The sequence below is a fragment of the Aythya marila genome (assembly GCF_965140915.1).
Source record: "Aythya marila genome assembly, chromosome: 2".
Classification (NCBI taxonomy): domain Eukaryota; kingdom Metazoa; phylum Chordata; class Aves; order Anseriformes; family Anatidae; genus Aythya; species Aythya marila.
Window position 1 is genome coordinate 17,927,194 of NC_139043.1, and position 14,951 is coordinate 17,942,144.

The following is a 14,951-nucleotide window of genomic DNA, read 5'->3' on the forward strand; positions in this document are numbered from 1 at the left end:
GTCAGGAGCATGAAAGCTATGAGGTGTGAATAGCCCTCAGTTATAATCCATCCCTATAATCTGCAGCTGTCCTTTGCTCCAAAAAATGGTTGCTTCTTTCCCAGTTGAACAATATTTTTCTATGATGGGAAAATGTGCAAAATACAGCATTAAGACTTCATTTACTCCCCAGCTGTAATGAGTAGGAACTTCCTTGAGAATCTTTGCCTCTTCCTCTCCTCTGCTTTCTTGCAACCTATAATGTAAGATATCCCTTCCAAATAATTAGTGAGCTATAGTTCAACATGTACATGGAAGGAACAAGTAATGAGGATCTAAAAAAGAAACTGAAAACAAAAAAAGATATTCAAAATGTTAATGATGTTCTCCATCAAACGTTCAAATAACCTTGGAAAAACTCCAAAGATTTTCTTTTCAAGCATCTGCAGTATTAGTCATGTTTCCTGAATGCCAGTAAACTGGTTAGTCAAATAAGGTGCATAAATTGGGTATTTTTCTTTCCACATTTGAATTCAGGTGGGCTTGGAATTAATCTAACTTCAACTTTTAATTATTCTTGCAAAATTTCCATGTGAATACAGTCTTCACTGATAACTTTCTTGCAGTAACATTTGCTACTAAAATGCTAAAGGAATACAATGTTAAATCAAGAAAAAACTCACAGTTCTCAAGGGCTACTGGATTGGAAATGTTGCTCTTGTCGATCATATGTTCAGATACTACTGCAGAAAATTCAATGTTCCCCACATTTAAAATGGCAGCCAGAACACTGTACACACTTCCAAGTTCCTGAAAGTATATTAAAAAAAGATGTAATGCTTAATAGCCTGACAAGTTTGTCACTTTGGTTTGTGTGATGGGCATGCTGTTCTGCCATGTGTTTCCTACACATAGAACAATCACTTTCTATTGCTGTCTACAACATGACCCCTTCTTTTAGGAATACTTTCCTTAGCAATTATTATCTGGTCTGTACTCAACATAGTCTTTCACACATAAGACACCCAGGGAGGGCAAGACAAACCATTGCCTAATCTCTCTTCTACACCTGTCAACAGAACAGGATTGACGTGGAGTAGGGGAAGCTCAAAACAGTGGTAAGCGTAATTCTCTTGCACAGAAGAAAATCAGAGGGTATTTATATATAGCCTTCACTGTGTCTGCAGGCACAACCTTGTCTAAAAATGTAATACCTAGATCAACAAAAATATCAAAAAATCTGTATTGAAATTTCTCGAATCACAGAGTACTCCAAATAACAGGTCTACGACAGCTCCTCTCGATGTCATTGGAACAAGAGCTTCAATGGGAGAAGAATGAGACCTCACATCGCTATTTAGCAAAGCACTTTACCACTCAAAATGTCACTTAGGAACTGAGTACACACCATAGCACTTTGGTACGGACCATATTTAAATATAGATTATAGATTTCAAATGGCTTAGTAGGTTCTGAATAGGTATTCTACCTTGAAATTAATTTTGTCTAGACAATGAAGTCAAGCATACAGTAAATATTTTAAGCAATTACATAGGACAAAATCATATTTGCAATTAATGAAATAACGTTTTCATTGCAGGTTTCACTTAGATTTGAACTGTGATTTTTCAGCTGTGAATTTTCACCTGAACTGTGAACATTTATCAGCATACTCGATGATCTGTGAGTACTTTTTGCTTAGAAATGTTGAAGTGTTCCTGTAAAGCATGCTAGGTTTAAAGCTAGAAATCTGCAATACTATATATACTGAGGCACACAGTAATAGTGTATTTTGTAAATAGCAGCTTTATAAGTTTTATAGTAGTTTTACAAGAAGCGCTTTTGTAAATTTGATTAGTGTGTTATAATGATAGACTCTTTGTAATTCCACAGCATTTTTTCCTAATATTCAGAAGTTTGCTGGTACCACATCAGGCATCATTTACTCAGATAAAACCTTTAATTGCTCTTAAAGACTTGATCTTGTTTTCGGCACTGTCAGAAGTTAATCTAGCAGTTAATAAATTAATTATTCCAGTGACAGCAAGACAAACTAGACCATCTCACTCTAAAAAAATTATGCTCAGGATAATTGCCTCACAGTTTCTGTAGGTTTTAAGCAATTGTTTTCATTTTAAGCTTAGGGGCACATAAAATTCAAAGAAATGGGTAGCTTAACTTCTGCCATTATACTGTACAATATATATTGCTACTGACATTTCTGTGCCCTTTTCCAGTGTGTTTTAAGTCTGGCTTGATCTGTCTTATATAGCAAGATTACTGTTCATCTCAGCCAGCCTTTTTTATTAATTTTGCCATGCATCCTGAAACAAAACAGTCTGATTTTAAGACTGGAAGTAATGACTGTAGTTACCATGAAAGTCTGTCAGTCAGTTAAAAACAAATTTAAAAGAAATAAAGTGTTGTTTAGGTCTCGGTTTTAGTTGGAGTGAGGAAGATATTCTATACAATGTTTTCTGCTAATGAAACACAGAACATGCATATATATATTGACCTTTCTCTGCACTGGGATGAATGTCAAAGCTTAAGGCTGCATTACTATGAAGTGAACTTAGAAAAGGAACTCACTGTCTTACAGTATCTTTTTCTTCAATGAAAAGAAATTGTCTCTGCACACACACACTCTGATTTCTGGCAATAGCCATCGCTCCACAAAGAGGGTGGTGTGGACACCCTGAGTTCACTTGGAACTCTTGAGAAGCTTTATGCAAACCCAGTCCAAGTACTCATCAGACCTTTGCCATTTGGAAATCATCCCTCCCCTGCTGGCATCCTTCTCTGTCACCTGCTGCAGAAACAGACAAATTAGTGCTCCCTTGGCAGTTCTTAAGTGATTTACATGGGCACCAGAGCTGGTTCCCTGCAGTTTCCTTGTGTCTCATATCAGAACCTCAATAGAGAAAGACTTCTGTATTCCTTCACTCTTGCAAACATAGCCTCAGACAGGCTAATTCACCCTGTGGAGAATGTGAGACAGGCTGTCATATATAGGGCTCACATGTAAGCACAGATTGCTTATGCTACACAACCTACTTTGGAAATTGTAGGGAATCTACACGTATATGGTTCTTTACAGACTAAGCTCATGGTGGCTCACAAAGTTAATGAAGTGAAAGTGCATGCTAGACCTGAGCAGCCAGTGACATAGCTGCGACTGAAACTTCAATATATAAGGAAAATCTCCACTTCTGGATGATCAGCACTATTGTTTCCATCTATCAAAGTGAACAAAAGAAGTTGGAACAAGAACAAACTTCCTGCTTTACATGGCATTAATTAGGGCTTATCAAGGTCTTTGGTGTTGCGATAAAACTGCTATCAGTGCTGAACAGTGCATATCCTCCCAGGTTGCTTCTGGAACACTGGAAGTACAGGTGTGAAAGGATGTGTGATATTACTAAGTGCAGTTGTGAATAAACACATAGAGGAGAAAGACTGTGAACTCTGCTGTTACTGCAGCGTAATGCAAAAGGAGTATAGATGAACAGATGAGATGAATAAATATGTTCTGTTTGCTATTCAAATACTTACATTAAGGGAAAATAGAAATTTTCAAATGAACACAGTAGTCTTATGTGAAAAGCTCCTTAAAACATATGGTTTTGTTAAAGAAACTAAAACATGCATCCATTCTGCAGCACTAGTTTTATATTTCACAGATATTGTACAGCTCATACTCCTACTGTCATTTGTGATTAATAAAATCAGTGGTAAACAACAGCCATGATGCACCGTTTCTTCTAAGAGGAAACAACTATGATGCAGAATGGGGTTTCCTTTCCTTGCATCCTATTTTATAAACACAAAGGCCTGTTTTTTACTACAAGTACATGAAAAACAACCTGATGAGAGGGGTTTAATAGCCAGCAGAGCAATGATATGAGATGATAAAGAATGGTTTCAGTTAATGTTCAGTGATCAGATTCACTCTAAAGGGATGTAAAAACTTCACTCAAATTTGCCACTGGAGTAGTGAAAATTTATTAAGTTAATCAAAAATCAGATAATCTCAGTGAATTTTTAGAACTCTCACTATGGACATCATCTTAAAACAGAGATGAGGCTCATATTCACAGCCCTAAAATGATAGGCTAATAAACAGTTACAACATTTTATATGCATTTAAATTGCAAAAGCCTTTTTTCCCAATTACTCAGCTGATTTCATAGTCTTGTTGACTAACACCATTTTATTAGCTTATCAGTGCCTTGAAACCTTAAAAATATATATGTAGCAAGATAACAGTAATTTGACCATGTACTATCATTAAATGTAAACACACTACTGCTAAAGTAAGAAAATAACAAGGATGACTATTTGAATTATTTTTGTAAGCTTTTCCTTCTTAAAGAAGTCATTAAAATTCATTTTAAAAGGGTTATCAGCACTCACCTCCAGTGTAAAACCTATGACTTTGAAGCACTGTTCAATTAATTCAAACTGAGACTTATAAAAGCTATTGTTCATAAAATCTTGCACTATTCTGAAATGATCATTTTGCAGATATCTGGAAGAGTTGACATATACAGAGTTAGAATTTAAATGAGGACAATAATTCAACACCACCAAACTTTGTAATCAATTTATGTAAAAATAAACTGTATTACCTGGGAGGTCTATATTCTGGCAATTTGTAATGTGCCAGTTTTTTCTTTTCTGCCAGACCAGCATAAATATAATAAAAAATATGGAAATTTTTCTCTCCTCTGAAACAATAGAAGGAACAAACTTGTTTAGTAAATTAACTATGTTACGTTTACTGATGATATACTATGCTATTATTAAATGTTATTTTAGTAACAGGCAAGGCTCACACAAATTGACATAAGACTGAAAGAGGCTTTATTACCGAGGTTCACATTGCTCATCCACCCACATCACATGGGCTGCTTAACTTTCGTTAACATTTTTTTTTCTTCTGACCATGGGAGAGCTGTATACTCCTGATTAACTTAATCCAATATATTTTGAGTCCTTTAGCCATGAACCAAGAAAGCCCATAAGGATACATTCAGTAAAAAGCCTTATGACTTGGAATGTTTTGCCTATAAGTTAGGTGCCCAAACCCAGGACAGAAGGCTTATTTGCGCAGACAAGATTCCTGTGCATTTTCTGAGCAGGAAATCGATGCTTATGTGGAAATTCACAGCCACCACTGACCTCTGAGATGGCCAAGTCACTCATTATGAAAGAGCAAAAAGGAATTGTATTCAAACCTCTGGTTTCTGCATGAGCTGAGACTTGTGTCTCAGGAGCATCACTACATGCTTCTGTGACATGGATTCAGAGCCCAGTGCACTGCTCTTGCATAGAGGTGCCTAAATCAAGCTTGGTGCCAACTTTGGTGTATTTTACTGTGGACTGTCATTAGTAGGAAAAAAAAAATAAATCGATTCAAGGAGCATGAGCAGATCCTTGTATCTTCCCTCTCAGTGCCTTGACCATTGGGTTGCACAGCCACACTTGGAACATTCTGTGAAACCTCAGCATGTCCTGATGGTTTGCGTATTCTTTTGTGGGAGACACAGATCCAAAATCTCTGGATTTAAAGTGGGTCTGGAGTTTGGGTATCCCATTTTTTTGGTAATTAATGGTCTTTCTGCAAAAAATCATTCCGAGATCTCCCTCCACATTTGTGTCATGCTCTCCTAGAAGAGCAGAACAGACTGCCCATGCAATGCAGGTACCAGAATTCTAGTTCTCTGTGCTGGCATGGCCATATGGACCAGCCACACAGACAGCTCAGCAACGGGGAAAGCTCTGCTCAACACAAACAGCTTCAGGCACCCTTGGAAGCTGGTGCTTCAAGCATTAACCTCCTACAGTGGTTTTCATGCTAAGTTCAGTGGCATTCTCCTGTGAATTCAGATAACTACACAGATACCTAAAGTGCATTTGAGGCACCTAAATGGTTTGCTGACTTGCTGTCTCAGCATGTGGCTAAATATAAATACCAACGGGCAGTGACAGAAAATAAATAAATAAATAAATAACACTTTGAAAAAAAAAAAAAAAGTGGTATTTTAGGGAAAAGCAAATTTTATTCTGAAAAAGTGGTTTCTGTGTCTATGCTCAGCTGGGGAAAGAAAACAGCATTTCATAAAATTGCCTCTAACTTTAAATTATTTATTAAAACATTGCCAGTGGGACTTAGAAGTCCTTCATATCACAATATACAACAGACAACAAGGTCATGCAGAACTACAAAAAAAGTAGAAATGAGACAAGATCAGTAAGGAGAAAAATTTACAACAGTGACAAGATTCCTTGTCTCAAACTCTGTCTTTTCTGTTGTTATGACAGAAATAGAGTTGGCAAATATTTTTTACCTGAATGCGTTACATATTGGGACAGGAAATAAATTTCAATGATTTTAATTCAATGCAAAGAACATTTAGTTTTTCTGTTATTTTATATTATAAGATACACACACAATATAGTTGGATCTGTACTGTATTTGGTCTATGACCCTGTATAAGCCAGAGCCTACTAGATGCATGAACATTTTTCAGAAAAAATATCTACGAGACAAGAAGAAACTTAGAGGAATTAAACTGAAGTCATGTACTTAGTACAATACTAACCATTTACTTCAAACTTCCACAAAGAAATGTATAACAGAACCACTAGAAAGCTTTTAATTCTTTAGCTATTCTAACATTCTGTTTATATATCACTTATGGATCTTTATGGGATTTGTTTAAATAACCCAAGAAATAATGAAACAAATACTGGAAGTAGTTTTCAATTAACTTACAGATCTATAAGTTATTCATATATCATTTATATGTATATAAATATATAAAAGACACACACACACATATACATATATATATATATTTATATATAAAAACAAATACACAAAACAATAACAATGAAAACTACACAGTACCTTATTCTTCTTTGTGTTTTGTCCTGAAAAAATTTTCAGTATCGTAGGCCTTCTCTCTAAACCCCAGTTAGGTCAAATATAATTTTTATACTTACACTGCCTGGTGGACAACCCTGGATTTTTCAAGGAGGTACTCTGAAATCTGAGCTCCTACTACAGTGCCACCACAAGTGAATTTCATTTCCAAGTATTTTCCAAATCTGCTGGAGTTATCATTGATGATAGTGCCTGCATTTCCAAATGCTTCTACAAGGTTATTCACCTGGAGGATCTTCTCCTGTAGAGTCCTGTTATTAGCCTAGATACGAAAAGATATTGCTTAAAGTTAATGATAATCATTCAAATACATTCCTTCTTAAATGCTTCTTTCCTCATCTAGTTGGCACCATGAAGTGTGACTTTTGTGTACTTCAGACTGTTGCATATGGGCCTGAGAAAGGAAGGACTGAAGACAGTTCCTCCTTTTTTCCTGTGTCATTGAGTGAACGCAATACAAAACAACCCTTACACATAGGCCTAGATTCATGCACATGATCTCAAGGAGGCTACTTCAATACTACAAGCCTGGGTATAAACTTCTGCACAAGAATGACAAAATAGGGGTGTTATATGTCATTTATTCAGCCACCTATCTGATCTTCTTGCAGCTTTGTTACAGTGAATGAACAGCTCAAACTGTATCTGTAACAAGGTTAGGCACATCTCACACCTGTGTTATCTTGACTCATTAGTGTACGTGACAACAGCAGTGAAGGTGTTGTGGTACAGGCTAGCAACTACAGATTATATCTATATAAGCGTTGAACCATGTCCTCCTCATTCTCACTCCAACTGCAACTGTATGAACGACATTAAAGCTAGCTCGCACATGACCACCTGAGCACAAACCTCAATTTAAACATGTAGGCATACCTCTATTGAGGGGGTTCATAGGAGTAGGAATGTAAATGATTTCAGAGTGAACGAAATTTCACCTAGTATGGGCAAAAACAGTCTTCGAGTTTTCATCAATCACACTGACCAATTAATTTTCCTCATCAGGTGCATAGGCCCCTGCCTTACCATGGATCTCAAAGAAACATAGGTCTGCCAACTTAAGAAGGCAACAAAATGCAATGGAATCAGTAGATGAAGGCTTTACTTCTCAAATTGAGTGTGACATCACACACATACAGCTAGCATTTGATACACCAGACTTTCACAAGCTGACACATACTTGGCTGTCCACTACACTTGTGAAGAAGTAGACGCATTGTCAGAACAGCCAATCCTATGTAAATTGTATGGAAAAAAAAAAGGCAGGTGTATAGTGTGAAACCTGTCACAATACAGCATTCTGCAGAACTAATGTCTGGCTGGAAGTGATAACACACAATCATATGTATCATCTATCATATATATGTATATATATGATCATAATAATGACAACAGAGCTTATCCATTTCTGTGGTCCATCATTCTGAGATGACTAGTCTACCTTCTGTCTGTATGATCGTTGCCTACTGCTACTGCCATCTGCCTACTACTGCACTGCACCACACCAATAGATTAGTTTGTTTTGCTTGTTTTTGCACTTGGGAAATGCAAAAATGACATTCTATTTGTACAATTAGAGTGGTCAGTTCCCTGAATGACTATATCCCACTGACAGCAAACTGGTTGTGGCTGGAAGTGAAAGGATAGATCACTTCATGTAATGCAGTTTAGGTGATTCAAAGACACCCAGTTAAACAAGGACAAGCCCTCACTGCAGGGAGCACTTCCTTGCAGAAAATATTTCCATGTGACCTACTTCAGGAGAGAAAAAGGGCTAGACAGATCAGCACCAGGTTCCAGTCTGGCCTTACAGGAGTTCTTTGGAAAATCTATTATAGTATTGGCCCCCCACCAGTGCCCTGCCACCAGGTTCAGTCATTCTATTAGGCCTAAGATATCAAAGCCTTAGAGACATCCCCTTTAAAACATACCTTTCCTAGGACAGTGAGCTGTTGAACTAGAAGGTGGGCACTTTGTGTCTTGCCGGCTCCACTTTCTCCAGAAATTACAATACACTGCAGAGAACAAGAGCATGAGTGTTAGTGCATTACATATCTCTCAGCCTAGCAGAAGATGTAAGTAAATTATCTCATCTTTACCTGATCAGAATTGTATGTCACCATGGACTGATAACCAATATCAGCAACAGCAAAAATATGAGGAGGGTTGGCAGTCCGTTTAGCTCCAATATACAGTTTGGAATGCTAAGTGTAAGAAAAACGAAAACATTAACTGTGTCCCATTAACATCTCTTTTTGCGCTTACCGGAGTTTAGTTCTATTCTCAAATTAGTAGACACCATGCTGAGGTTACCAGCAGCGAAGCTTTCTGAGTGAGTTGTTACTGCACTCGCTATACCATGAACCTGTATTTAGAACTATAAGAACTACTAAAAAAGATGAAGTACAATTTTGCATGATGTCAGCCCTATGCTGTAAAACTCAAATTATTAGAATAAATTTAGGGTTGCCAAATATAAAGCACCTACTTATTTATTTCATTTAGAATGAAATTACAGTTTACATCCTCTTTGTTCTTCTGCATGATATTGATGGTTAAACCTAAGTGAAGATTGTTCCTGTACGTTCAGTAACTGATAATTATTAACAACAAATTATTGTGTTACCCAGATTTCATGTCTGTTCACTTTGTATAGCAGGGGGGCAAATTCACAAAAATTAAAATTTTACTCTGTTGCTTTATGAACTGTATGATCAACTAAATAGCTATGGCTTCCCCAGCTGTCTTGGGAGGAAATGTCCACAGCTCCTACTGCCAACCATTTACCTAGGTAAAGAAATTCTCCACAGGAACTGGAGGAGGAGGAATGTTCTCCTCTACAAAAGGGGTAAGATTTAGCCATATTAATGAACGTATCTGTACAAATACTACTTCTAAACTAACTGTCCATGGCAGTTTTTACACTCAGTGGTGGTCCAGTCAACAAATCTCATGAATTTGCGTTTAATCTATTTCATCCTAGAATTAACATTGAAAGTCATTAAAAGAACAATGACCTAAAAATCTCATTTCCATTCAGTGATTAAAATGTGTGACTTGCTTGGATGTAGTTATCTACACTTAAAATATGATATAGACATGATCTACACTATAGACATAAAGATACCTGAGATAATTTTTTTTTTTTTTGAGTTTCTCATTTCTATGCTGAAATTCAACATGATAGGGACGTGTGTCAACATGCAGTTGAAGGAACTATTGTATTGCTAATTCTGTTTTTCAGAGCAAACTGAAACAAATCTCAAGAATGGTCTTACTTTATATTTAACATGAACATTCATATTTTAATGGAAATCAGTGTGAGTAAAAAAGAACCAAACCTAGATTTTCACACCTGTGAAGAATAAATGTCTACATTCCGAAATGGATTGACAGCGATGAGAATGTCCCCAACATATGTGTAGATTTGATCCTTGGCATAACCTTTCTGCAACTGCTCTGTTACTGTATTCTGATGGAGAAAGAATAGGAACATTGACTCATAGGAAAAAAAAGAAAAAAAAAGAAAAAAAAAAAAGAAAAAAGAATATTAGGAATATTAGGAAAATGTACAAAACATTTATGTAGTTACAATGAGTGAGTAGAAAAGAGATGGAAGGCATTAATGGTAAGGAATACAAATGATCTTGATCAGAAGTGATCTTTCTGATACTTTCAAACACCCTGGCATTCATAATTTCTTGTGTTCAATCTCTCTTTGAACAATACACATTTACAGATCCCCAAATGGCTGTTGAAAAATTAGTTAATAATTAGTGCTTTAATTCCATTAATCAAAGCTTATCATGTGACAATCCCATGTTAATTTCTAACACTACAGCTTCATGTAACTCATCGAGCAAAAGCCTTATGCTTGAGTTCATAACTGCCATTAGAGCTGCCCTAACATTACTGCCAGTTAGGATAGGACACAGTTATTCAACTGTTTGGATGCTGTTAATGAAAGCAATCAGTTATCTACCTATATTAACAACCAGTCTCTACTGTGATTTGACTACCTATTATTAACAATCAGTCTCTATTCCTGCAAAGACAATTCTCTCTGAAACAAGGAAAAAAAAAAAAAAAAGCCCCCCTATTGGCATAACCATTCCATTGACAAACTTACCCTGAACAGTCTACATACATAGCTGAGCATGTAAAGGGCCTAGTTAGATTTCCAATCAAAACAGAACATACATCTGGCTGAAGAAATTCAAACCAACCTCAAGACTGAGGTTGGTTTGAGTTATATATGAACTGAATTATATATGAAAACTGAGTTATATATGAAAATATTAAGACCTTATTCCTTTATTTTTGAGGAGGTTTGAGGAGTTCTATGAAGCTGTTGTTCATGTATGAAAGAGGTTATAAACTGGATCGGATTGTGTAAAATACCACATAGTCAAATGATGCCTTTAGGTGGTGATTCCCTGAGGACTTTCTTGAGAATGTTTCACCTCTGAGGTGATAGGATACACTTTCAGCTTGTCTGTTGTTTTTTTATTTTTGTTTTGTTTTGTTTTCTCTTTTGCTTAGACTTTTTATACACTTCATTGCCAAAGACAAAGAGCAGTATTGATAGGATATGATTATACCTAATACAAAAATGCTTAAAACTGAGCTTTGTGAAGCAGATGAAACCTGGATTAGCTCAATTACATTAACTAAACATTAAGCTACTATTACTAAACTCTTGGATGATGGAAGAAGTTCCATGGGCTGTTCACTTTAGGTAACTTACCAGCTCAAGAGCCACATTTAGTATTCTGGACTGACAAAGATACAATGTACCAGAGAAATCTTATGGAAAGGAGGATGTGAATTATAGTATGCACCAGCCTATGAACAGCCTGGTAAAGGAAAAATGACAGTTTGTTTACAACTACTGATGGCCTCTATGACCTGCAGATAATGTGCTGTGGCCTGATTCTTCTCTGGGGTTTTGAAACTTACGCTATAAACACAACAGATTTCCCTCCTTTCTTACATGTGCTTCCCTGAACATAGTGGAGTCACTTCTGACCTTTGACAAACAAGTGAGATTCCTATCAACCACCAAGTCAAAAGTTCAACAGAAGGCATTGACAGGTCAGAGACTCAGCTGACATAAATTGATGTCAGTGCATCTCCACACCAAAATAAGTCAGTGGGAACCCAGCCTAGGAAACAGCCACAGTTAGCTAGGACAACACTAGATGTCTAAGCAACAGATGAGAACGTGCTTGTTCCTGGAATAAAATCCAGTGATACAGATCGAGTCAATCAAATGGTGCTACTATACTGCTCAGTCTGAGGCTTTGACTGCAGGGAAAGTTTTAGTATGGAGTTAGAACCACTCTGGACACAGAAAATCTCATTTAAGATGTTTGGCATAAGCAAGTAAATGGCTATTGTACACTTACACATTGAAATGTGGTAATACATGTATATATGAACTTGAATATCAAGCTCATCACTGTGATTTAATACCTGATTACACTTCTTCAGGAAACATGAAAAAGGATGTTCTTACCTCATCCAGTACCTCCAGGGTAGCTAAATCATCTACCTCTTCTTGGTTTGAAACTAGTGACTTAGTGTAGTTCCCTTTCTTTGTATGAATACGTTCAAACCTAGAAAAGAGAGACATACAATTTTTTGATGAAAGGAAACACAGAGTAGATCTTGCATCTGTAACCATCTTGACTGCAATTCAGCTAAAATATTCCACCTTTCCATTGCTCCAAACTCAAAAACATGGATGTTTGAAAAGCAGGACTTTTTTTTTTCTTTGATACAACACACATCTGTATTTGAGAATTAAAAATTTCTATTCTGATCCCACAACTGATACCATTAAGCACTTTTTCATTGTACTATCCCCTACTTGATCATATGCCTACATCAGATGCAGGACTGGAGCTATGAAGTACAGAAAAAAATAAAAAAATAATAATATATTTATAAAGGATATAACAGTCAAACTCTAGCACTTGTCTTTAAAAAGAAAAATGACCCACATAAACATTATGGATAGGACAAAAACAGGGGTGTATGATGAAATAACGTGGTAAAAATTATGCAGAAAAAGCATTCAGGATGATAACATATCTAGCTTAGTAATGACAGTGCCCTAAAGCCTGGTTGAGATGGTCGCACTGTTGAGAAAAGTGCTACAGAAACACTGGAATATGCGAAATACATCCTGACCCAGAATAATTTACTTGGACTCCACAGGAAAGAAAGTGTACACAATAAAGAAGCATTTCAAAACTTCAAATCTCTTTATCAGGATTAAACTTCAATAAAGTTTATTTTAAAATAAAATTTCTTCTCCCTTTCAATAATAATAATAATAATAATAATAATAATAATAATAATAATAATAAATTATGTAGTCTTACAGAAATTTGCAAGAACATTCCCCCCAAGTTGGATTGTTGTCTACCCAAAAGAAAAGACATTGCTAAACTCAGTGAAAACAGCAATAAATAGATTTACAATTTATGTCAATTATACTTGCTCTATGACATGGAGGAAAATCAGGAAAGGGACACTGGGTAAGTAACAGGAGAGTTCAAAAACAAAATCAAAGATGTGCAATATGACAGAAGACTACTAAGTAAATTGAATCTCCTGATATGATCTCACTCCCCTTGAGTATATATTTTGGTAAACTGAGACAGCAGAGGAACTGTGTTGTATGAAACACAATCACTTTTTACCTCAACTCCAGACAAGGTCAGGGTAATCCCTTAATTTTGACATTTGGCACAAGTAAAAGCAGACAGATGTTTTCTACCCAGACAAGACCTTTAATATATGTAGCAGTGGACAGGAGAAAGAGGCAATGATACTGATATTGAAAACTAGAATGAATAAACATGATGCTGACAGAAGCTAAGAATCTTCTGAACTCTCACAGTAAGATTTACTGCAGGTAACAGACGACATCCACATCACCTACTTCATGGGTGCTAGTTCAGTTCAGGCAGGCTGTCTGCTGACGGGGCTGCAGGTGCAGAAAGTGAAGCAGGCACCAGTTGGCATTATTTGTTGATTGCCAGGCCAGAAGATGGGCTGGAAAAAATGGGCAAATGATGCCCTCCCAAACTGTGAGTGTAACCAAGATCTGAGTGATGGAAGTGCAGGCACGAGTGCACTTCATCTAGCATTTTTTTCAGCTTCTCTTGTCTGTAATGATCGCTCTCTGAGGGTGAAAGAGCGGCCTGTCCTTACCCAGGTGCCAGTAATAGTGCAGTTTCCTCCTCTCTCAGGCAGGTGTCAGCTATCACTGGAGCCTTTCCTTTGTCTGTAGCACAAAGACAGGAGTTTCCCAGCCACTACAGATGACTAATGCTGCAGCCTTAAGATTCAGACACTAACGTGTCAGACTTCATTGCAAGAGCCAGCACAGTTTCATGGTCTTTGTCCCAGTATCACAGCCCAGTACCCAAGGCTGTGGGTAGGAGGCTCAGTGTCCAGAAAGTACAATGAACAACATGGATAAACAGAATCTGCACTGCACTGATGGAGGACAGGAGGCAAATTTTGCCAGTTTTATTCCTGGATATTTTGCAGACTACTCTCATACTGTCATTAGGACCCTGGACTTGTGCAGGAAAGCAATCCCCTTCCAAATGCTTTCTTTCCTTTAGTATTTACTACAGGCCAAAAAGACTGTTTGGAGACTCAGCTGTAATGATGATTGTGAAGCTGAATTACACAGAGGTGAAAAAGCAATGGGACTACTACACAGTCCAGTAACAGAGCCTTATTACTACCATGCAACATGTGACATGCAATGCATGTGCCTATTTCCACATAAGCAGTGCAAATAAACAGAGAGAGTCAAGAAGAGAGTGTATCTCTGGGAGACACAAAAGCAACTTTTGCTGCAATGAATCCATAACTGGGCTCTAATTTTGCATGTATTCAAATATCTTGAAGCAGAAAACACACAAGCAAGCAGCATTGAAAGGGATGGACCTGATGTAAAGCAATTAAATGTCTTCTGGATCTGGTCTTTACTTCCATT

General features: G+C 36.9%; 1 protein-coding gene across 1 annotated transcript in view; it reads right to left on the reverse strand.

The window, feature by feature from the left end:
• LOC309875222 (myosin-IIIa-like) overlaps positions 1-13,885 on the reverse strand; it is a gene marked incomplete at both ends in the record, with an annotated part of 58,144 nt that extends 44,259 nt beyond the window's left edge. Inside the window, 8 exons of the mRNA XM_082754370.1 lie at positions 663-789; positions 4,393-4,507; positions 6,988-7,190; positions 8,860-8,943; positions 9,028-9,132; positions 10,284-10,400; positions 12,447-12,546; positions 13,881-13,885. Of these exons, the coding sequence (XP_082610496.1) occupies positions 663-789; positions 4,393-4,507; positions 6,988-7,190; positions 8,860-8,943; positions 9,028-9,132; positions 10,284-10,400; positions 12,447-12,546; positions 13,881-13,885 (856 nt within the window). The remainder of the gene's footprint in view (positions 1-662; positions 790-4,392; positions 4,508-6,987; positions 7,191-8,859; positions 8,944-9,027; positions 9,133-10,283; positions 10,401-12,446; positions 12,547-13,880) is intronic.
• Between the last annotated feature and the right edge of the window lie 1,066 nt (positions 13,886-14,951).